Source organism: Fusarium redolens, assembly GCF_020744475.1.
Source record: "Fusarium redolens strain MPI-CAGE-AT-0023 chromosome Unknown BKA55scaffold_20, whole genome shotgun sequence".
Classification (NCBI taxonomy): Eukaryota; Fungi; Ascomycota; class Sordariomycetes; order Hypocreales; family Nectriaceae; genus Fusarium; species Fusarium redolens.
In genome coordinates this window covers 134,877-158,531 of record NW_025763683.1, presented here as the reverse complement: position 1 = coordinate 158,531, position 23,655 = coordinate 134,877, and the positions used below count along the sequence as shown (strand labels likewise).

General features: G+C 49.6%; 8 protein-coding genes across 8 annotated transcripts; 6 read left to right on the top strand and 2 right to left on the bottom strand.

Annotated features, from left to right (window-relative positions):
* Positions 1-2,949: 2,949 nt before the first annotated feature.
* On the top strand, positions 2,950-3,967 carry BKA55DRAFT_581200 (uncharacterized protein). The gene has a single exon (XM_046194032.1). It carries the CDS (start codon positions 3,397-3,399, stop codon positions 3,838-3,840), a length of 444 nt encoding a protein of 147 aa, XP_046043571.1. The 5' UTR covers positions 2,950-3,396; the 3' UTR covers positions 3,841-3,967.
* Positions 3,968-3,977: 10 nt separating this feature from the next.
* Positions 3,978-8,008, top strand: BKA55DRAFT_680097 (uncharacterized protein; the record flags this gene model as incomplete). The annotated part of the gene is made up of 3 exons (XM_046198202.1): positions 3,978-4,657; positions 4,710-6,294; positions 6,344-8,008. Exons 1-3 carry the CDS (start codon positions 4,245-4,247, stop codon positions 8,006-8,008), a joined length of 3,663 nt encoding a protein of 1,220 aa, XP_046043570.1. The 5' UTR covers positions 3,978-4,244.
* A 159-nt stretch (positions 8,009-8,167) lies between these two features.
* On the top strand, positions 8,168-8,720 carry BKA55DRAFT_192899 (uncharacterized protein). The gene has a single exon (XM_046185080.1). The coding sequence runs from the start codon at positions 8,327-8,329 to the stop codon at positions 8,669-8,671; it is 345 nt and encodes a 114-aa protein (XP_046043569.1). The 5' UTR covers positions 8,168-8,326; the 3' UTR covers positions 8,672-8,720.
* Positions 8,721-10,513: 1,793 nt separating this feature from the next.
* BKA55DRAFT_667395 (uncharacterized protein) lies at positions 10,514-12,177 on the bottom strand (the record flags this gene model as incomplete). Its single annotated transcript, XM_046197830.1, has 5 exons — positions 10,514-10,549; positions 10,620-10,830; positions 10,894-11,381; positions 11,423-11,581; positions 12,130-12,177. The coding sequence occupies 5 exons, from the start codon at positions 12,175-12,177 to the stop codon at positions 10,514-10,516; spliced, it is 942 nt and encodes a 313-aa protein (XP_046043568.1).
* Positions 12,178-12,776: 599 nt separating this feature from the next.
* On the top strand, positions 12,777-14,012 carry BKA55DRAFT_524254 (uncharacterized protein; the record flags this gene model as incomplete). Its single annotated transcript, XM_046188707.1, has 1 exon — positions 12,777-14,012. A coding segment is annotated over one exon (1,236 nt), but the record flags the coding sequence as incomplete, so codon positions are not given.
* Positions 14,013-14,285: 273 nt separating this feature from the next.
* BKA55DRAFT_712855 (uncharacterized protein) lies at positions 14,286-18,260 on the top strand (the record flags this gene model as incomplete). Its single annotated transcript, XM_046200837.1, has 3 exons — positions 14,286-16,453; positions 16,787-17,642; positions 17,718-18,260. Coding segments are annotated over 3 exons (3,567 nt in total), but the record flags the coding sequence as incomplete, so codon positions are not given.
* Positions 18,261-19,547: 1,287 nt separating this feature from the next.
* Positions 19,548-20,609, top strand: BKA55DRAFT_524134 (P-loop containing nucleoside triphosphate hydrolase protein; the record flags this gene model as incomplete). The annotated part of the gene is made up of 1 exon (XM_046188700.1): positions 19,548-20,609. A coding segment is annotated over one exon (1,062 nt), but the record flags the coding sequence as incomplete, so codon positions are not given.
* A 1,039-nt stretch (positions 20,610-21,648) lies between these two features.
* On the bottom strand, positions 21,649-23,061 carry BKA55DRAFT_524165 (uncharacterized protein; the record flags this gene model as incomplete). Its single annotated transcript, XM_046188703.1, has 5 exons — positions 21,649-22,252; positions 22,351-22,409; positions 22,509-22,523; positions 22,626-22,644; positions 22,913-23,061. Coding segments are annotated over 5 exons (846 nt in total), but the record flags the coding sequence as incomplete, so codon positions are not given.
* Positions 23,062-23,655: the final 594 nt, after the last annotated feature.

Here is a 23,655-nt window from a genome sequence, read left to right as displayed (position 1 = left end):
CTGGAAGACGACACCCATCACCGTCCTCCACAGAGAAAGCGGGATACCACCAGTCGATCAATTGCTTGACGCGAGGCGACTTAGGTTCTCCGCACGACTCAAATCGCTGGATGAGGCTCATCCTCTGGCGATCCGAACGCGCCCGCCCCGACAGCCTACTTACCACGACCTCATCAAACGAAGATATCAAATACAGGCAGAGAGCAGCTTCAGGACGCGCCTTCGACGTGCAAACGAACTCTTTGCACCCTGCACGCGGCCGAAACTCGTCTATCGATGCTTCCATCAAGAACAGTTGCCCCCACTGCAGACAGCGTCTAAAGAGAAATCGGCTGACGCCTTTTCCCGCTGGGTCGAGTCTCTCGACCCGCTCACCTTGGTCGTATACTCGGATGGCTCTCTTTCCTCAGAAGGGGCTGCCAGCTATGGCTTCACCATCCATCAGAACAATATCCCCATCTTTGACGGATCAGGTCGCCTCGGACCTGCTGAGGTTTTCGATGCTGAAGCTACCGGGGCTTTAGAGGGCCTGAAGGCTGCTCTAAACCTGCGAGAATTAGCAACACAGAATATATTCATCTGCCTAGATAACCTGGCAGCCGCCACGTGTCTACGAGGCACTCCTTCTGAATCCTCTCAAAACGTCTTTCTCGAGTTCCAAGCTCTGACGACATCGCATGGAGCCATCCAAGTTCGCTGGGTGCCAGGGCACTCCAACATCCCTGGCAACGAACAGGCCGACAAGCTGGCAAAGGCAGCGTCATCGCTCCCCGAGCCCGAAGGCGCTCAACCGACGCTGGCTTACCTACGAAGAATCGCAAGACAGAAGCCGAAAGAAGCGTTCCAGGCGTGGTGGTCCACCTCCGCTCCTGAGCAGTACAAAAGACTCAATCTCAAGGCGACTACAGGCTGTCCGCCGGAGCTGTCGCTCCCGCGTGCAGCCTTGCACCATCTGCTGGCAGCAAGGTCGCTTCATGGGGACTTCGCCGCATATCACGAGAGATTCGACCATAGTGATGCACGCCTGGTCTGCTCATGCAACCGACGCAAAGCACCGGACCACATCTTCTACTGCAGAAAGGTACCGCCGCGTCATCGGATGAGGTTGGCACCCTCACCGAATGCAGCAGTCAACCTGGCAACAGGAAGAGACTTCACCAAGTTCACCGAACTGTCTAAAGCCAGCGTTTTCTTTGGAAAGATCTGTCCTCGTTATTAGACGAGCACGACCCGGGACGCACTCGCATCCTTCCTCCCCTCTTTTACCCTTATACATTTCCTTTTTCTTACCTTTCTCTCTTACCTGTTCTCGGCCAGATGAAGGGCGCTAGCACGCCCTCTATCTGATCGTGACCACTTGAAGGCAGCCCTGAGGCTACCGCGCCCAGAGGCTCACGATCGCCTAACAACGGGCTTACCTTGCGGCTGTCGTTCATCAGCCGCGCCTGATCATCCCGCTGACGGGTAACAGGCTAGATAAGATGCGCCATTTGTGCCGTTGATATGCTGGATAGTGTGAGGTCTATCGACGCGTCTGCAGAATTGGAATTCGAGAGGAAGTCATAGTATTCTGTAATTAGTGTGTAGATAGGTCCCAATTTCTCTAGCTCAGCACGTCCTGTGCTCCATTAGGAGACTTTCGGGGCCTACGGCCCCCCGGACGAAAAATATACATAACATAACATAACATAACATATTACGCCCGGCGGCCTGTTCTGACCGAAAGGGCACTAGTCGCTAATGCTTACATACAACGCCTGCTTTTCGTCCTCGTTTCCCCAAGCCCATGCTGTGCCACACATTGCTCAATTTGTGTCCGCATTTTCCTAAAGCCCCATACTGAACCTTGGTTTTACACCATCAATCTGAAATTCGTGTCCTCAAGCCCATACAGCGCCTGCTCCTTGATTACTCTTTTCCTTTCTGTTCTGCTGTTCCTTGCTTCTCCCATGTTTTAGTAGCATTACCGGCGAACTAGCTTGAAGGCTGTTCTTCAAGTGTCCAGCGTCCTATCTACGGCGGCTGAAGCGGCGTCCGCCTCTGTGGCACAGGGTGTTTAGTATAGGGTGTGAGTGGGTTAGTAAGAGTAAGTAGGTGAGGTTCTTGCAATCTGGCTTCAATATTGTGTGTCGAGTCGTCCTGTGGCTATTGCAAATCGTATAGTTGCGTGGACTGCCTGCATGTTTGGCGTCCACTTGGCGTCATCTGATGGTGACTTTCCTCCTAGGTAGAACGAGAGGTTCCCTCTCAATGTCTCGGTGCACTGCAGCATCTCAGTCCTGTGCGCTGTCCATTTCCTGCATCGAAAGAGAAAGTGCTCTACTGTCTCTATCGCTTGTCCGCATGCGCATTGCTGTGACGTTGCTATGCTGATCCGGAAGAGGTATCCATTTAATCTAGCCATGCCTGTCCTAAGTTGTGCTAGCACGCTGGCTTCTCTCCGTGACAAGCCATCGTAGAGCAATCGAGTGTGCTTACCCGGGAGCGCAGCATCAACCTTCTTCGAAAACTTCCCAACATTGTCTGGTAGCCGTTTGCTTGAACGCTGGCTCGATCGGGCTATATTCAGGGTCGTCGATCGCATTCGGGGAAACTTCTGAGCCGGGACGGCACCGTCTTGGCTCGCACTTCGCGCCTCTTTCTTAGCCATTTTCAGGAGCCTGTGTTCAGCACTGATGGGCATCCATACGACAGCCACCACGTTTCCCTTGACCCTCAATACATTGATGGAATCATATATGCATCCAACATACTCTTGGCCCGACTGCTGGCGAGGGTTTCGGACCGTGAGCACGGCGGCTTTGTTGCTCGCCAACAGTGCCACGCTTCGATACTCAAGGTCGGGTAAGTGTCTCAACGTGTAAGCCATCGCTGCTAGTTGTCCGGAAAATGGGTTCTGCTCCGTCCTCATGCCGAGCGTGAAGGAAAAGCGCTCAAGCTTCGGTCGTCCTCGCACCGAGGCAGGGATCTCGATGACCCCGCCGACTCCGACTACCCCATTCCGCGCCGAACTGCTCACTGCAGCCCGTACCGCCCATCCTAGATCTGCTTGCATTGTCCCTAAACTATCCCCATCATCTACTATAGTCTGCACCCGTTCTACCCAGGCGTTTACCCTACAGTACAGACAAAATGTGGGGGCCAGCCTCCTATCTCCTGCCACTCAATGTCCTGACACGCTAGCACCCCTTTTTGCAATTCACAGTTAGCTGGTAGACAATACATTCCGAGCCAATCTCCTGTGCGATTAATCGACAATTCATTTCTCTTATTTCTTCGCCAAGCCAAGACATGATGACCACACGTCCGCCCCTCCGCCTGCATTTTTACCATCTCAGCCCAGCAAGGGAAGGCGCGAGAAGAGACAGTGTCTAGACACGCCACCTGACACGCAGGATGAGAGGTCAACTATCGAATGCTCTCCCAGCCCCGTCGCCATTGTTAAGACACGCAATGGAAAAATATCAGCAGTCAATTGCATCCGACAGAAATCGTGATATTAGCCAGGACTGGCAGGCTACTAATACCCAAAGACCGTTTCAGCCAGAGCTTGTACGCGCTAAAATTGTCAGGGTAATGGAATCTGTTCCATTCAATGAAGACCAGGGGGTTTACACAGCTCGAAATCCTCTTATTTATCGGGTACGCAGCCTTATTCGCACTCAAGCTGTAGGATGTTCGCTTTGCGCTTTCTATGAGTGGGGTCCAATCGTCGAAACACATAAGCTCAAACGCTGTTCACATCGAGACGCCCTGGTCTTGACGGACGAGAAGGATACAAGAACGAAAACGCGACAGCAACACATGGGGAGACGTTTTTTGGTACTTGCATACAGCTAGTTAGAAAATTCTGCCCGTCTGAACAGCCCTTTGATGACCGTGCATCTTATCTCACTATGGGGCTGTTATCGATAAGCATTCGGTAAGAAGGGCTACCATTCCGCCTTGGGTTAATGTGCCATTACAGACGCGTCGCCCTTAAATGTTCCAGGGTGCTGGACCTGCTTAATTTTATCCAGGACCCAGTCTAACGTTTCTGAGGAAAGGCCCTTCCGATTCGCAACGATAATTCAGGACTACACCCATGGTCGATATGGCTACCTGCAATTGCTTCTGCAGCCTTACTGATGGCGTTAAGTCACGTGTAGCACGCGTGTTTGGGAGGACTGAGCCTCGTTGACCCCGCACGATGGTTAGGCCGCCGTTGTCAATGAACCTGAAGGTGAACATAGTGATCAGTTCCAATGGCAGAAGCGCTCGGCGTCGCGTCGAGCGTTATCGCTGTGGTTGATCTGTCGGCCAAGGTAATCAGCTGGTGCGTACGATACGCCCAGGATGTATCGCACGCCAAAGAGGACAAGAAGAGGCTGACAGAAGAGCTCACGCGTCTGAACCTAGCATCAGTGAACGCTCGCAACCTGTTGGATGGGCCGCATGGCTCAAGACTCAAAGCATCTCATGCGCTCCTTCTGGCAACAGTCGACAGCCAATCTGAGCTTGAGCGTATCGTGAGGCAGTTTGCCGAGAGAAATGGGCAGGGTAGAGTTAGCTTTGAGGCTTTGAACTGGCCATTCACGAGCAAGAATCTTCAGTCAGTAATCCGGGATCTGCAGCGGTGTACCGAAGCTATTTATACAGCCTTGGAAGTCGACCAGACGTGGGTATTCTCATGCCGGTTTATGATGGATCTACCTAACGAGGTCTTCCAGCTCGATCCTTCTCGACGTCGACCACCGAACGGCTCTTGATCAGCTATGTATAGCGAAAGGTGCCTCTTTCGATTCGTACGCCGAAGAGCACAACCCGACATGCTTGCAAAACACTAGAGTGGAGCTGCTCGAGGATGTTTACCGTTGGATCGATGATTCCGACTTGAAAACAATATTTTGGCTGAACGGCATGGCTGGGACTGGAAAGTCGACTATTGCACGCACCGTCGCTCAAATCCGGCGCCACCGCGGTGATCTTGGCGCTAGTTTCTTCTTCAAGAGAGGAGAGACTGACCGAGGTACCCTGGCCAAATTTGTGCCTACCCTAGCCCGCCAGCTGGCCTGGAGCATACCGGGAGTTGCACCGTTCATCAAGAATGCAGTCGATGCTGATCCAGCGGTCGCTGACAAGGCCGTGAGAGAACAGTTCGAAAAGCTCATTCAAGAACCACTGTCAAAAGCAACGGCAACATCATCAACCCCACCGTCAGTCGTAATAGTCATTGATGCTTTAGACGAGTGCGAGCGAGAGGCCGATATCAGATTGCTGATCAACATTCTCTCACAAACTCGAATTTTCCGTCCACGTCTCCGAATTTTCTTAACAAGCAGGCCGGAACTTCCAGTTCGGCTGGGGTTCAGCGAGGCCCAAGACACCTACCAAGACTTAGTTCTTCACAAAATTCCAGCGCAAATCGTTAAGCATGATATATTTGCCTTTTTGGACGATGAATTCAGGAAGATCCGACATGATTTCAACATGACCGTGGGGGATGAGCGAATGCTACCATCCGATTGGCCAGGGCATCAAACGTTACAAGACCTCACACGGATGGCTGTACCGCTCTTCATTTTCGCGGCGACCGTTTGTCGGTTCATCAGCGATCGTAGGTGGAATCCTCAAACACAGTTGCGAAAGGTTTTGAACCAAGGGAACCAAAGTCATGGGTCTCACCTTGACCAGACCTATGGGCCCGTCTTACGCTCCCAAATCGCCGACGTCTCAAAAGACGACAGAGAGCAAATCATCAAAAGTTTCAGAGCAATCGTTGGCAGTATCGTTACCTTTGCAAGTCCTTTGTCTGTAACGAGCCTATCACGACTGCTCAACGTCTCCCCTGACGTAGTGGATGAAAGGTTAGATGCACTCCATTCTGTCTTGAGCATCCCGCTCAAACGGACAGTGTCCGTGCGGTTACTGCATCTGTCATTTCGAGATTATCTTGTCACCGAGAAAAGCGAGTTCTGGGTGGATGAGAGACTCACCCACCGAAACTTGGCAAAACACTGTTTACGACTTATGCGCGGTGCTCTGCGTGAGAATATATGCGGCCTGTCTTTCCCAGGTATGCGTCGATCTGTGGCGGACGGTGCACAACTCGAGAAACGCATACCTCCAGAACTTCAATATGCATGTATGTACTGGGTCTATCATCAGATGAGGGTCAATTTTGAGCCAAATGACACACAAGACGTTTACGAGTTCCTAACGACACACTTTCTTCATTGGATGGAGACGCTGAGCTTGATGGGCCGAGCTGGTGAAGGTCTCGACTCAGTTAGGTCGTTGATGGATCAGCTAGAGGTAAGCTTCCTCCACAGGTTGAAGCCTGATCACCGCTAACTCTTGTCAGAACCGAGGAGATTCGAGCCTGTTTGATTTCCTGGTCGATGCAGTTAGGTTCGTTCAGGCGAGTTTCTCTGTGATCAATGAAGCACCGTTGCAGATCTATTCTTCTGCCCTTGTTTTCGCTCCGAAGAGGAGCATCATCAGAAAGACATTCGAAAGTCGTATCCCAGAATGGTTAAGTGTTTGGCCACAGGCCCGAGAAGACTGGGATGCGTGCTTATTGACGCTAGAGGGCCATAACGATGGGGTCACGTCGGTGGTGTTCTCACACGACTCGACGATGTTGGCATCGGCCTCTCGCGATAAGACGGTACGGATCTGGAACCCAAAGACGGGGAAGTGCGAACGCGTGCTGCAGGGTCATGGCCATGAGGTCATGTCTGTGGTGTTCTCACACGACTCGACGATGGTGGCATCGGCCTCTCGCGATAAGACGGTACGGATCTGGAACCCAAAGACGGGGAAGTGCGAACACGTGCTGCAGGGTCATGGCCACGGGGTCACGTCAGTGGTGTTCTCACACAACTCGACGATGGTGGCATCGGCCTCTTGGGACAAGACGATCCGGATATGGGATACAAGGACGGGGAAGTGCGAACATATGATGGAGGGCCATAGTGACTGGGTCTGGTCGGTAGTGTTTTCACACGACTCGATGATGGTGGCATCGGCTTCTGGTGACAATACAGTCCGGATCTGGGATACAAGGGCGGGAAAGTGTGATCCTGTGCTGGCGGGCCATAGCTCGTATATCAATTCGGTGGTATTCTCACATGATTCGACGATGGTGGCATCGGCCTCTGGTGACAAGACAGTCCGGATCTGGGATACAAGGACAGGAAAGTGTGAGCATGTGCTGGCGGGCCATAGCGATGGGATCTGGTCGGCGGTATTCTCACACGACTCGACGACGGTGGCATCGGCCTCTGGCGACAAGACGATCCGGATCTGGAATCCAAGGACGGGGAAGTGTAAACGTGTGCTGGCGGGTCATAGCGGCGAGGTCAACTCGGTAGTATTCTCACATGACTCTATAATGGTGGCATCGGCCTCTGGTGACAATACAGTCCGGATCTGGGACCCAAAGACGGGAAAGTGTGAGCGTGTGCTGGAGGGTCATAGCGACGAGGTCGTATCAGTGGTTTTCTCACACGACTCGACGACAGTGGCATCGGCCTCTTGGGACAAGACGATCCGGATCTGGGATCTAAGGACGAGGAAGTGCGAACATGTAATGGAGGGCCATAGTGACGCGGTCAACTCGGTAGTATTCTCACACGACTCAACAATGGTGGCATCGGCCTCTGGAGACAAGACGGTACGGGTATGGGACCTACAAACGGGGGCATGTAGAGAGGTCCTTTCGTTAGACTCCTACACGGAAGTACTTTCTTTTCTGCCTGATGAGTCTGGCGTTGTCACTGGTAATGGCGTATTTGCTTTACCTGGCGACCTCGTATCTTCCGCGGAGCCTCCCATGTCATCGCAGCCCTTGGTGGTCTCAACACTTGGCTTACAGGACGAGACCTGGGTGACCACGGCAGGAAGGGATTTTCTTTGGCTACCTGCTGATTGTCGCAGTGGAGCAGCAGCTATTTCGGCCGATACAGTTGCGATAGGTTGCCTATCAGGAAGGCTTATAGTATTGGGTTTTCTGGGGCTGAAGTAGCAAAAGCGTAACGCGTATGATAAGCGAGCACCGCACTTTTTCCACCTTTCTTAAGACCTTCTCCTAGTCCTACAGTCCAAAATCAACTCTAGTAGAGTTGATTTTATTGACCCACTTTAAACCCAGTAGGGTTGATTATTGCCAGGGTGTAGAGTTGATTTGACATTAGTGCTGATCAGAACAACAGGGGTTTATCCAGAGCGCGACGCGTCCTTTCGCGTAAAGTGCTATAGGGGGGTAAATCATACTACTAGATGGTCTCGTTGTTGATCAAAACACAATTGTCATTCACATCTCACTAACAAGGACCCAGTCACTATGACGATTACTACGACGGCCTCGAACTTGCAATCTGAAACATGCAGTGCTATTCATCCCTACGTTCTTCTCTCTACATACCGCCTTCTCGTGTGCCAGGTTTGTGGGTTCGCCTACTCTTCTATTCCTAATTGTCGTGTACCCCTAATTGTCGCGTACCCCTGTTCACTTCTCAAGTGCCTGTCTATCTCCGGTTTATTCCCATATGCCCATACTATGGCGACTTATCTTTCCCGTTTTGATCGACGGCCTGGGGGCGCGTTACTCACACGTGTGAACGCGTACTTGAGCTTTCTTACATCATCGACACTTCCTACTGTAATTTTCATCCGAGATTTATTTTAGCGGCCCGTACAAGCTGATGCTTTACAACGACTAGCAGAATATAACCGCCTTTCACGATGGAATTTGAAGGTCTCTTTTACTACGACCCTCTTTGCGTATTATTGTTTCAAAATAGTGTGGTGTAATACTGCAAAATAATATTGATTAGCATATCTGATAACACTAGAACTCAATGCGTGCCTTTTACGTCGCTGCTATTAAGCTATTTGAGCGAAGTTTTGACCATCTACCTCTTATACGAGACGCGGATGAGATGTTCAGGAGGGTGCGACCGCTGCCGATCGCCCATCCGATTCAGTTCCTTAGTGTTTTCCATGATGGAATTTGCTGTCTACTTTGTCAAGACGATCGAGACCGGTATATCTGCCGAGGTCGCACAGCAATAGAAGATTATCTTAAAAAAGTTCATAAGCAACCATTACGCTAACCGTAGCGCCGACAAAGGGGAGAGGTTGGAGGAATCAAGGGTTTTGCCCAGGCTGGTCTGGTCAGGACTCCAGTCTCTTATCAAACCCTTTTTTACGGCTCACGATGTAGGTACTTTATCGTTAAGGCCTGCAAAGTTCACGAGGACATGGAGGAAAGCCCATCTGGATTTGATACAGGAAGTAACGCAACTAATATCAGCCCTGTGTTTGCCTAAACTGGACTTGAGGACATCATAAACCTTCAGCTTGCCTAGCAAGAAAATGAAAACTCAGCAATATCAAACCAGACTGGTTTTGATATAAACCTTCTATCTTCTAACCCTAGACATTAATCCCAGTGGCTTCAAGTCACGGAATGGCCCTGCTTCCTAGAGCCCTACAAACAAGAACTGGCTCAGGTCGCCGCTCTGGTTTCACTTCCAAACCTAGCCAAGTCCTATAAGCTAGGCTCCCCAGGCAGTTCTGAAACTTTACTCTCTATTCTTCTCGATTCTCTTTCACGCGTGATCACCTGATTACGGATCTCGCTTTAGGATGGCATATTAAATGCTTTCGACTAATATCGGCTTAACTCTTTTATTGCTAGTCGCTCGTCCTGCAAGCCACTAATCTACAACCTAAGAGAAGATATATATAAAAAATATAGCCGCGTCCTTCAGCATTTAATGCGCTATGTTTTTCGCCTGGCATGGCTAAAGACAAGCCCAAAATTACATTACCGGCTTACTGAGGGGCAGGCTGTAGTGATAGTGGATGCCGTTCGCATAGCGTTAGAAATGAGTGCCGCTAGCGGCGATAGATAGAATCCTGATCACTCTGAGGAACTCAGAAAGAGACTGGACGATAAATGCCTTATTTTGATGGTTTCGCTCCTAGATTATAAGTTATATGGCGATGTTTATGATAGCATTATTGTTAGCTTTCTGGCAGTAATGGGAATTCGCCAAGATGTGACATCTAGCAATACGCAGAAACTGTCAGAGGCTGCTAAGTTTACTCTAAAGTTATCGGCACTCATCAAGATGGGCCAGCTTCTTATTGCTGAAAGGGCGCTTCTCGCTGTTAAACTCAATGAAGCAGACTTCCTGGCTTACATACTAGAAGAAATGCAAGACAGGTTTATGACAAAAGACTTAAGGTCGCCAATAAGCTAGTCACTAAAGCTTCACGCATACGGCAAAGCCATAAAAGATAACACGACGAGCCTTAGCCACATTATGTGGTCGGACGATAACGAGATTCCGAGCTATAAAATAATACGCTTCTTAATAACTGGACTTCATGACCTGGTTTCTGCAGAAGTAGAGGCAGCACAGAACCAGTTAGCAGATTTACTCTTGGGGGCACAGCTTCACACCTTTCCGCGTACAAGGCAGTCCAATCAGTCCAGTCGATACACACCTTCCCGTATGTCTTACACTATAAGAAATACCGCTACAATCCTAACTAGCTACAACCTAATTCAGAATATATCTAACTATATTGCAAGAGTTGAGTTATAAAATATAGGGCTTAATAACCTGCGACATAGAAGCACTATATAGTTCCTGCTGATAAGCAACTGGACAGTCCTTGTGGGCAAAAAGGAGTGTCTTCAGGTTGACTGTCTCTTCTCTGAGATGGGCGATTTGCGCCATCAAGGTATCGTTCTCCGTAGTGAACAACTCAACCTTAGTCTGCAGCTGGGTAAGCCATTGCTTCCTCCTGAGACGACACTTATGGGCAGCGACGCTGGTTCGAGGGAGAGTCAGTAAACTGCCACAATACAGAACAATCAGAGATTGTAAGACATACCGATTGCGTTCGAGAAAGTTCTTTCGCTTCTCTTCGTTTGTCATCTTTGATATGGACACGCTCTCCTCCAGTCCCATTGTGGACCCTTCATCCGAGAAATCCATATCACTGTTGGTAGCAGCGGCATTGGTCTTGGATTTCTTATTAGTGGGAGCCTTGACCGTGGGCTCATCCGCTTTTCGTCGGCCGTTGGTGGGAGAGGGGTTTCTCTTGCCCATGCCTCGCGTATTGAGCCTGACTTGTTCGCTCTCATCAGAGGCTACACTAATCATACTCATGCCGCGAGCAGAGCCAATTGGACCCCAATGTACACTCGACATCTGCTGCGAAGGGTTTATTCTCTGTGGAGCGACGGGAGCAGGGTGAGCGTGACCGGGGACGCCTGAAGTGGCGGCGAACTGGTTCGTACTCTGGGCATCGTTTCCGCCTCGGGCCAACATGCCCTTGTGATGGCAGAGGAGCACCGTTCTAATCACGTTTGGCCGCAGCTAAGAAAACAGCGTAAGGTAAAAAGGAACAGAAAAAGGACACTGAGATAGCCCGTGCCGTGGAATTGCGGCTTGTGCCTGACAAGATGCGAAGGCGTCTCGAAGAGCGACAAAGCGGTTGTCGGCGGGGTTATGTTCACAGGCGAGAATTTATAAAGGGACACTCCTGTCATCAAGCGTCCCGTGGCATTTATGACAGACTGACCAGTGCAGGCTAGCAACTCAAAAACGCTCGGCGAATAGAATCGAGGATGGCAGTAAGGGAACAGAATGGGCAATCATTGGTTGTCGTATGATTTCTTAAATGCGCGATGACATGCTTTGCCCTCACACTTTACCAGCCGAATACCCATTGCCCCTGTCACGCTAAGGTAGCTAACTGTATCCGTATGGTTGCAGGACGTATTACCGAATAAAACCGACTGTCGAATGCCCAATTGTTGGTCAGTGCAAGTGCCCCTGATCGAATTTCAAGTCAAAAGAGGGGTTCAGGCCTTTCGATTGGCTGACTCCTTAGCTTTGTTCGTGGATAAATTCCGAGTTTCAACTGTTTGAACGATCGGAACGCGCCGACGCGTGTACAATATGTATCCAGGCCTTATCCGGTGTACATATTAAGAAATATGGATTCTATAGACTTGGAAAGATTTATTATTATCATTATCTCTAGTTATTTGCAAATATGCATCCTAAAGTAGAGTTGACTAATTTTATCATGAAACGGCCGTACGAGAGCACTCAGACTAACTATAATGCGGCCGGTGAACAGAGCGAGACAACTCCATGGCTCCAGCATCCTGGCTAAACCGAGCTATTCCGTAACAGGCCACTCAACATTATTGCAGTCCGCCAGCGAAGTGGAGGTAGTCTGTTTGGCCAATGATAGGGATTACCTTTATGGAGCTGTGCTGAAACCGAAGCTCAACTACCTGACCGTAGCCTGAATCCACGTGCCAATGCTGGCTTTAAAAAGTTAACAACAGAATACGGAAATGTAACGCGCTGTATCGTCCTGAGCCTGAGCGTAGCGAACACGCAATCCCCAGCCTTACTCTTACTACCCCAACAAAGCATGGCGCCACAGCGCTTTGGCCCTGTGACTAATTGCTTACTCTTAACCGGCTCCTAGTAACTAATGACCAAATCAACTCTAGTAGAGTTGATTTTATTGACCCACTTTAAACCTAGTAGGGTTGATTATTGCCAGGGTATAGAGTTGATTTTACATTATTCCACATACAGGAAGGGTAGTGCTGATCAGAACAGGGGTTTACTATAGAACGCGACGCGTCCTGTCGCGTAAAGTGCTATCAAGTATTATATACTGCTGAATGGTGTCATTATTGATCGAAGTATCATCTTTGTTCAGACCATACTATCAGCAACTAAGTCATTATGACGATCACTATTACGGCTTCTAAATTGCAATCTGAACCATGTAGTGCAATTTATCCCTACGTTCTTCTTTCAACATACCGCCTTGTTGTGTGTCAGGTTTGCGGGTTTGCCTCTGTAGCTGATGAGGTTACTACTCATTTGAAAACACGGCATCGCGATATGCAGCCAGAGCATCGACAGGAGCTGGTAGAGAAGATAAAACTGATCCCAAACATTCTACGCAATCAGGACGAACTGCGTGATTTACGGTACCCAACGGATATAATTGAACCCATTCCGTATCTTGCGCCACCAAAACCAGACGGTTTGAAATGTCGTGCGTGCGGCCACATTGTCCGTCGTATTCAGAAGATCCAAAAGCATTGTGCTGATGAGCATCAATGGACGAACCCAAGAGGCAGGGGAAGACCACCGCCGGATTACCATATGTCCACTTACGAGTCACCATGGGAGGAGGGTGTCGCATGCCAACGCTTCTTCCCTAGCAGGGCGGGCAGCAGATGGTTCCACGTGGATTCCCAGACACGACTACAAAGAGATGTCCACAAGAAAGTGCATACAGATTCGTTCCAATCGCGAGTGGCGCCACAAGAACTCGGCCCGGTCTCATGTTCTCATCTGAGTGAGGTGGTAGAACGTGAAAAGAAGTACTGGGAAACAATGAATCAGCCACGTTTGAGTAGCAAAGACATGGACAGTGGCTCCTTTGCGACTACAAGTATCTGGATGGAGAGAACACAATGGCAAGCTATATACAAGGGTGCAAGGCGCGATATCTTGCGAGCATCGACTCGACTACCTGACCGACGCGCCTTGGCGATAGACTACTTCTTAGGACAAGGAACCCAAGAAAGTTGTTCAGATATAATAAGCTCGAGTGAAGCTGAGCAGAAGATATCTTGCATCTTAGGGGCATTAGACATCGTGGTAGATCGGTGCGAGAACACGATCCGTCGGACGAGTCGTTTTCTTCTATGCTGGCTAAACAGCACGAGGCTTCAGTATTTCCACGAAAGACCGTTCAGCCTGGTGGCGGAGAAAAGTACCGAAAGAAAGTACCGGAATGTTCAGAAACGGCTGTTGGCTTTTGCCTTTCGAACGCATATGATGACGGCTAGAGTCAAGAGAGAGTGTGTGAGGTTTCAGTTGAGCGAAGATCTATCCTCTCAACTTCAAGTCATTTGGGAGCATAAGGTCTGGAAATTGTTTGACTGGTCAAGAGGATCCTGGCCTGTGATACAGGGACGTAGCGACTTCGGCGAAGCCAGCGATGAGGTTTCTGCTCACCGTGATTATGAGTTGCTGCAGGACGAAACTATTTTATTCAATGCGTCACAATCTAAGGATTTTGACGATGAGCCAGGTGAAGAAGAAGTCTATAGTGATGACGAAGACGAAGATACTGATTCGATGTTCGGATACGACGAGGTCGACGGTGACAACTCCGAGGTTGTAGGCAACCAAGCCGAAGTCGATGAGAACCGCCATGCTGACCGAGCTTCGAAGATGCGGGATGAGTCTGACACGGCGATTTTTATTGAGTTTCTCGAACTTTTATATCAGTTGTGTCTCACCATCAGCACTGAAAGTTTCGCCGAAGGCCAACCGAGCTCTACCCTGCTTGTGTTCTTCAGTGGAATCCTTGGTTTCTCCCAAGACTGCAAGCAGTTTTTACTCGCAAGGCAGTTTTGTCCATACTTATCTGGTCTCATTTACATTCAACGTCTATTATTGATGGAATGCGCCCTGCCGTTACGAGAGTATCACAGTGTTGGGATTCCACGACGTCTACATGTGGACCAACTCGACCAGTTGAATTCAATTCGAGAAAAGTATATGATAGCAGGCACGCAATATTCATTTGCTGAAATGGTCAGTCTAAGAGACTTTGGCCGTAATATCGCGCATACCGAACCACCATCCCTCCTATTCAGCTGGAGTGACGATGGAGAAACAATACGCTGTGGTGACTTCCAATTAACGATGGACAAATTCCGTCAGGTCCCAGATTATTTTATTTCGCAGGCGGAAGAGATTTGTGACAAGCTAATGTTTGACCTCAAGCCTGAAATCGACCTAACAACGATAAAGGATGACATGGCTAATTCATCAAGCGGATATTCGTTTGTGAAACACCCTGCAAATGACCTTGATAAAGCGTACTTGGACCTGCTTTATTCAGCATATGCTTCTCGGGAAAGCAAACTCAGTAAATACGGCCGCTGGAGATGGAAATCCATGGACTCATACCTGAAGCAAGTTACGAAGTTGGACGAGATGCTCGCTGGGGGTCTATACACAGCATGTGGTCAAACTCCGCGAGCGCGCGACCTTTTCACCCTAGCATGCGAAAGCGGCCCTTCTACTAGTTGCAGCATCTCTATCTGGAATGGATTAATGGGTTATGTACTGCGGCATCACAAAGCTAAGCGACAAATGGGCCGAGAGTTTTACGTGGTCCGCTTTCTACCATCACGGCTGGCGCATGTTATGTATAAATATCTTGTTTATATCCGACGCTTTGCAGCCCTCTTGAGACGAGAACAACAGATTCAGGCATATCCATACCATTACGAACGGCTACTGTTCCATAGTGGCGGAAAGCCATGGTGCACTTCTCGTCTTACATCGATACTCAAGCAGGCCACTTTGGGTATTTGGCAACGCGAGGTTAACATTCGAATCTTCCGACAGATGGCCATCAGCATTACGGAGAAGCACGTCAGAGAGGTGCATTCACCGCTCAATATCTATGACGATACTACCGCAGACGCTGACCTGAATGCCGTATTCGCCTGGCAAAGCGGACACCGTCCCTTACAGCGAGGGATCACCTATGGACTCGATGGGGCGTTTCCAAATCGGCTTCAGCCAGCGCTTCTTCGCTCTTATGAGTGGGCATCGACTCGTTGGCATGAATTTATTCATCAGCCCAGCAGAGTGTTATCTGCACCACGCGGACGAACTACTTCGCCTTCCAATCCACCGTTAAGCATTGCTACGCTGAAAAGAAGTGTTGCGTGTATGATACAAAGTGATGAGTCACCTGGATATCGCCCTATGTCGGCTAAAAAAAGGAAAAAGTCAGATACGGTGGGGGCATTAAAGAACGCAAGCCGAGCGACTAATTCGGATCAAAGAAGTAAAGAGACGAACTGCGGGCCAAGCATTATTTCTGTGAATTCTCAATTCACACCTCACGACAGTCGGATCATGCGCGATAACCCTCACTTCACATACGAGGAAGAGTACAGGCTTCTTGGTTGCCGCTCATGTGCAACAATGGTCACTCGTCAGCGGATCAAAGATCATCTTCGAAGTCGTCCCCACCATTTGAACAGCAGTGAGATCAAGAAGGTACAGGAGTGGGCATCTCAGCTGGAACTCATCAACGGTAACCGAGAGATTAGTGAATTGCCGTTACTTCCTGATGATACGCCAGCAATTGACGTGTTAGGGCCGCCTAAAACCGGAGGGTTCCGATGTACATTCATAGTGGAGAACGAAGAGGGAAAGTCGATGTGTAGGTTCGTAGGCTCCGATACAAGGAGAATACGGGAACACTCAAAGCATGAACATGGATGGGATCTCGGGCTAAAACCTGGTAAAGCGCCAGCGGCAACTAATAATGGGCATGATGAAAGGCCATGGAGGGGAGGTGTTTTATATCAGCGGTTATTCTTAAAAGGACCAAGGAGCGAGTATTTTGAGGTTCTGAGGGGTACAGTCATTATTGTATAGGCTTCAGGCTATCTGAATATGATTACGGGACTCTTTTATCCTAGTATTATGGATTATGAATGTGAGAAATCGAAGAACGAAGACGGTTAATCATCCGGATTTCAAGTTTTGGTATTTTCAAATCCGCTTTGAGATACCAGTTATTTTGATCTACTTCCTGCAATTAATATCTCGGGCTGCCCCAATGAAAGCCATAAAGCCAACTATAAATCTTGAACCGGTGTCTTCTACTACAAGCCGTGCAAGTATATGGTTACACGCCGAAGAATCCAGGCACATCTTCGCGGTAGACCACATGGACTTGTGAAGAGGGAGATTGATAAAGTCAAGTCATGGGCCGAAGCACTCGACCTTATTGAAAGCGACGAGGAGATATTGGCTCTGCCGCCCATTCCGGACACTAGTCGACCAATCGAAGGACTTGGCAAGCCTAAAAGCGGAGGGTTTCGATGCACCTTCACTACAGAATGCCGGACTGTGAGTGCAAACTCAAGACGAAGAAATGAACACCTCGGGAAAGTGCATGGCGTTGAGCTAGACCTGAAGCCTGGTCCCCGGAAGGCCAGTGCTGTTGAAACAGATGCAGACTCGCCTTACTGGAGAGGTGGTGTGTTCTATCAGCAGCTCTTTGCCAAGGGTCCACGCAGCGAATACTTTGAGGTCGCAAGAGGTCATGATCTAGAAAGTCTAGATGCTGAGCAGGCAAGGGCAGAGTTTGCCGTTCAACAGGCCACACAAGCCTTTCAGGCAAAGTCCAAAGAGGCCCGAAAGAAAGAGATGGAGGTCATCGAAGAGATGGGTGACTTGGCAGCACCCAACTCATGGCTTCGTCGACTAGGATCAACAGCCCACTTGAAAGATTTCAGCGATAAGAAACAATTCCTGAGGGACCTCATCTCGTTGAAGTATGTTCTGAAGCCAGATGACCCCAAGGATGATTCCGAGCTCCGACATATACACGCCGCCGTCAGACGTCTGATTCGAAAAGCTTCTGGTGTGGCCAGGCCTGGTGCAGTCTCCTGGAACGTGTTGTTTGAGGTCAACCGGAAAGAACTGCATAAAGAGCGCAGCACGCCCTTTCACTTCCGGTTCAAGCGCCAGACTCGGAAAAAGTACATCGCCGTCTGTCTTCAATTCTTTGCCTATGCCGTTCGGGCTATATCTTGTGAGAATGCAGCCGATCGACCACCATTCAAGCTTACCGAGGGCCAAACCACTGCTTTCGACATGATGATGGACTATGCTGCGGAACTCATCGATATCGAGAACAAGGTTGAGCCTATGCCGGCATCGTCGCGGATCAACGAGTTACACGAACTCCTCGAGAATGCCGCACTCGTCTTCTACATCTCTGTTCTCGACCACTTCACCAAGGCGACCGAGTACGATAGTATACTCGTTAGCTTCTTGACCGTGCTAAGTATTCGAGATGATAAGACTTGGGAGAATTATGCAAACTTTACCCCTAAACTCTCGGCTATTATGGCCATCTCTCGGGTATTTCTCGTGAAGTATACGGTTGATAAGAGGGCTTTGTATATTCAGCAGAGGGTAGAGCAAGGACAGACCAGACAAGAAGCTGAGGAGAAGAGCCCAGGGCACTTCGAAATCATGTCTGAGATGACACGCCGGTTTCTAGTTGGTGGCGCTGAGGGTTGGGATACCACGCCAACGCAATTCATCATTCGGCTTCGCAATTACGGCATGGCAGCTAGCGGCCAACAGGCAATGACAGGCTCCGTCAGCTGGGACAATGAGGATTTGATTTATAAAGGCATTCGTATTAATGTACTTGGGGTCCAGTCTATGCTGCAGGCTGCTTTACGAAGAGCTGAGATGCTGCTGTATAAGCATCTGCTTTTCTGCGAGGAGTATAAAGATGAGTCGACTATGAAGCTGGGAACACCCCAAATCCCATGGGAAGAACTCATCGATAATGCAGCAGACGCAAGCATAGGTCACTCGTTTGTCGACAACCTCTTTCAGCAGCTGCCGGAAAGTAATGGCTGGGCATTCCGCAAAATGTGGACAAACGCCGCTTTACGGAAAGCATGGATCGAGGGTGATTCAGAGGCTGAATTTAAGCTTCTCGAAAAGAAGGCATGGCATTATGGTAACCACTTAGAGGAATTCCTCGAATGTCTGTTGTTTATAATCCACTTGTGTGGTGGCCAGGCTGCCCGGTCGTTGGAGCTGCTTACCCTACGGCATAGAAATACTGCCAATGGTGGCATACGAAACATCCTCTACGACCGTGGGCTCATTATGCTTGTGGCTGGATACCATAAGGGATTCTCAAAGACGGAGCGGTTAAAAGTTATCCATCGATTTTTACCGCATGAAGTAAGTGCCTTGGTGATTTATTACCTGTGGCTCGTGCTGCCATTTTGGGAGGATGTACAAGCAAACGTTTGGCACAAAACCGACTCATCTGCTAACCTATGGGCCCCGGAAGAAACACTTGATGACCTGAATGATGATGATGGGAAAAATGGTTATGGGTCCGGCAGTGATGGAAGTGATGGCGAGGAGGACATACGTAACCGTCCTCAAAGAGAGACGAAAGCCAAGCCGCGCTGTCTAGGCCCCGGCCCACATTGGACATCGGCACGGATGACCCGCATCCTACGACAAATGAGCCTCCAAGGTTGCAAAAAAGGATTCACTATCAGTAGCTGGAGGCATCTCTCAATCGCAATTACCCGGCGCTATTTTCGCAATGGCACGACAGCTCATGCAGCTCTTATTGGCGAGGTAGATGAGGGCTACGGCAGTGATAGCGATAGTGAGCTGGAGCAGGATAGCATCTGGGATGCTCAAGCTTGTCATGGATCCTTGACTGCCGGGCTAGTGTACGGCAGGCTCATTACAGAAGGGTGTTTTGAGACGAACGAGCGACGGGTTAACTTCCGGTTCATCAGCGAGGAGTGGCATCGCCTACTTGGTTTCCCGTCTGCCGTCAGCGGATTTGGAGAAATTCTCACGCCAGGGCGTAAACGAAAAGCGCCGTCGCTGCATTACGAGGCGATGAGGAACCTGCAGTTGAGGCGATGGAAGACTCTCCGGAGAGTCAACATCGATCAGGAGCTAGGTCGGCTATATGGGGATCACGTCCGGTTCCGCGGTAAGCAACGGGAAGCAGTAGATGCGATTATGATGAACAAGAGCCCTGTTGTTGTGATCATGGGAACGGGCACCGGAAAAAGCCTCTGCTTCATGCTACCCGCAGCCAGCTGCCCCGGTGGACTCACGGTGGTGATCGTCCCGCTTGTGTCTCTCCAGGGTGATTTAATGGATCGGTGCCAGAAGCTCAGAATATCCTGTGCTGAATGGAGAAGTGATAGGGTGCCGGGAGATGTGTCGATTGTGTTTGTGACGCCTGAGTCGGCTATGACGAAGCGTTTTCTGGACTTTCTCGAGTCCCGGCGGGTCATGGCCAAAGTAGACCGGATCGTTGTCGACGAATGCCATACGATTATGGAAGGAAGCCTGTCGTTTCGACCCAAGCTACGTGAGCTAGGCACCCTCGCGTTGGTAGGGGTGCAGATGATCTATCTCACTGCGACACTGCCGCCGGCAGATGAACCAGCTTTCTTCAGCCTGATCAACGCACGGCACGAAGACGTTGTTATGATCCGGGCAAGGACAACACGCGGCAATGTGGTTTACAGTGTTAGGTCGGTCCCGGCCTCGACCGTTGAGGAAGCAGTTGCCGCCATCGTCGAGCAGGCAATGGTGACGATCGATCAAAAGCTGGAAGAGTACCCATGGCCGGCCAAGATTATTGTCTACTGCCAGCGAGTAGAGGCAACAGAAGATTTAGCCGCAAAGCTAGGGTGCGATGCTTACCACCGAGAGATTGACACACGGGACGGGAAGGCAGAAAGGCTCAAGTTTTGGATGAGCGGCACAAAGCGTGAGCAATATGGAGACGGGCGAGTGATCGTGGCGACAAACGCGCTTGGTCTTGGCATTGATGTACCTGATATCCGAGCGGTGGTGCACGTGGAGATGCCGTATAGGATGGCGGACTATGCGCAGCAGAGCGGGCGCGCAGGTCGAGATGGACAACGGAGTGAGGCTATCGTTATCCGGCTAGATGCGCAAGGTAGTTCGAGGAGGCTACGGCCGCTGGTGTCTGAGCATGCCGCTACGGATAGCTACATCAGCGGCGATGTATGCCGGCGCGTGGTACTTGATTCTGTTATGGATGGACGAAATGATCGAGAGGGCTGTGAAGAGGGCGAAGAGCTATGTGATGTCTGTCAATACCGCGTGGACGAGGAAGATAGGGAGAACGAAGGCGGTATGGTAGAAGATAGAGAGGAAGGTGATATGCGGCAACGGGAGCTAGAGGTGGAACATGCTCGGTATCGTGCTGTGACCCTGGTAGCCCAAGAGCATCAAGACTTTTTGGACTATAAAAAGAAGCTCGCAGATCGAGTACTTGAGGGCTGCCCATTCTGTAAATGGCAGGGTTCAGGTGATGACAGGATGCACTCGGGGTTACGTTGCGATAAAGCAATCGAAATAGGTGGGCAGGTACAGGAGGCATATGAGCTTGCCGTGAGTATGGAAAAGTATATGCGGAGAAGCAAGGTAGTAGAGAATTTTGGTTGTTGTTTAGGGTGTTTTGTGCCGCAGGAATTATGTAATGGCTGGGAAGAGAACCGGGAGGAGGGTGGCTGGAAAAGAGTTGCGAATGGCAAGTGCCAGTATGAGGGGGTCATGATATCCATTGTTGCCTGGGTATGGATACATTTACCAAGTGAAAGTGAAGGGCTATATAGTCGGCTTGGGCTTTCCTACTGTGATGAGTGGACGGATAAGGAAAGGTGGGAACAGGTGTGGAGATGGATGGGCAGGAGGGTAATTTGGGGAGGTGTAGAAGCATTACAAATATGTCAAGCGTTTAGTGAGATGATAGAGTAGTAAGATAAGGAAATTATAGCCTAACAGGTCTTAAATGGACGCTAGAATGACATTGGGCAACTGACAAACCCTAGTTTACCTACGGGGCAGTCTAGAGATATGTCTGGTCTTTAATGGAACAATAGAGTAGCTAGCTATACATCTACAGTCTGGTGTATTGATATTATCTTAGTAACTATATAGTAGAGACACCTTATTATCGAGGAGGCGGAGGTGGTGGTGATGGAGGAGGAGGAGGCTGTAGTCCTCGGGGCGGCGGCGGAGGCGGCATGGGAAAGCTCGTGAGTTTTTCGCCACCAGGCAGCCCTTCACTTCTCCCTCTAGCAACTCGTTTCACTATAACCACATAAAATGTTATGGAGAATGCAAATGCAAGCCACTCAAGCACCTGTAGTGTATCTCCGACCTTGATGTGAAGCGAAATGGCGCCTAACCTCTTCGTGGCGAACTGCAGTGCATTTCCCGTCTGCGTGGTGGATGCTGCATTGATGACAGAAATGGCGACCGATGCCACAAGGACCTTCTCTGACCAGCCCTGCTCAATCAAGCGCCAACTCTGTGCTCTCCTCTTGCTGATCTGTATACAGACGCGAGTAATAAAAAGAAGGATGCTGATAATGAAGAGCACCCCAGCAAAAGCCTGCAAACAGAAAAAGATGCTTCGTTGCAGCTGAAGGGCAGTCTCGAGAGTACGCATACTAGGGACTGGAGATCCCTTGCCCCCTCGACCTACCTGGGAGGTCAAGGCGGCACTGAGTGACTGCGGAGTTGTCGAGTAAGGGGTAGCCACGCAATTGTGACTATTATTTCCAGATATACATACTCCTATATATATCAGCCTCGGGCTTTCCAACAGAACAACCCACGAGAACATCAGGCATAAATAGAGAAAACTTACCGAAATAACCAATTCGAAGTTCTGCCGTGCTTGAGCTGTTGATCGCCACCAGGAATATACTAGGTAACCCAGGGCTATCAGATACGCATCCTGTCAGGGATAGTGCTGTGTTAAGTTAGCACATGTAATAACAAGTATTGAATAAGTAAAGCACTTACTGTAGAATACCAGGCCTGCAACAGGGAAGATAGAGATAACTAGCAATTCCACAATCCTGAGCTCTTAAATTACAGGGTTAGTTGATTCTCTACACTGCACGTATTTGTCAGACTTACGCATTGGAGCAAGAACAGACTGTATAGATATTAACAATATAGGAAGGTATTAGGGTTGAGGTGTGTAGGGTAGTAAGTTGACCAATACTAACTAAGGAATAAGGGCGTTTTTCTTTAGTGGCTATGCGAGAGTAGTAAATAAACATTAGACTTAATAGATATATAAGTAATGTCTCTCCTGGTGTTGGGACTCTTTAAATAACCTTCACGTTCTGTACTTCAATCTGCTATCTATATTGCTAGAAGTAACAGACTGTCTTCTTATTGAAGGCGCTTAGCACCATCACGACCATGTGTAACCGCGCGAGTATATCGCCGTCTTGCTTCGGATCCTCTGTGTTGGTCCAGCTAGAAGTATGTGCTTTCGTCCAAGCGTACTGACTTCATCCAGTCGTGGCACGGGGATCATCAAAGCGTTTAGCCTTGCAGCCACCCTCCTGTTGCTTCTAGTTCAGACTCTATATTTACTCAAACTCCATTTACTTGAAACATTCAGCCCTCACGAAGCGATGCCGGCGGCAAAGGACTGGCCTCACCGCGTCATAGATCCTACCTCAGACGCACTCTAGCATCACGACCCAAGGCTCTCCCCATATGTCAGTCAGATGGGCGGTTACGTGACAATGTTGGCCTGCTCAACGCGTTAGGCCAGGATACAAGAGAGTAATCCAACATGATGCCATCCACCTGACAGTGCAGTAATGCGGCCTCGTTGGCCAAGGCCAGTCGCTAAAAAAGAAACGGGCCATGTTAGTGAGCTACCAAATATGCCTCGCCAGGCCAGTAGAAAGGTTTTTGGTAAACCCAAACCTCGAAATAGGGCATTTAATTGGGTATCAGCGCTCTGTTAGCTCTCACTTTTCGAATTGAAACAAAGCCATCGGTCCTTCTGCTAATCCTTCGCTCTTAACTGCCTAAGCAAGTAACCTCCGACTTGAGCTGTTGGTGCTATACTTGCTTTTACCCTGACCAGTATATCCAGGCTAGACTGATAGAGGTATGCAGGCGGTTGCAAAAGGTTGTTGGTTCA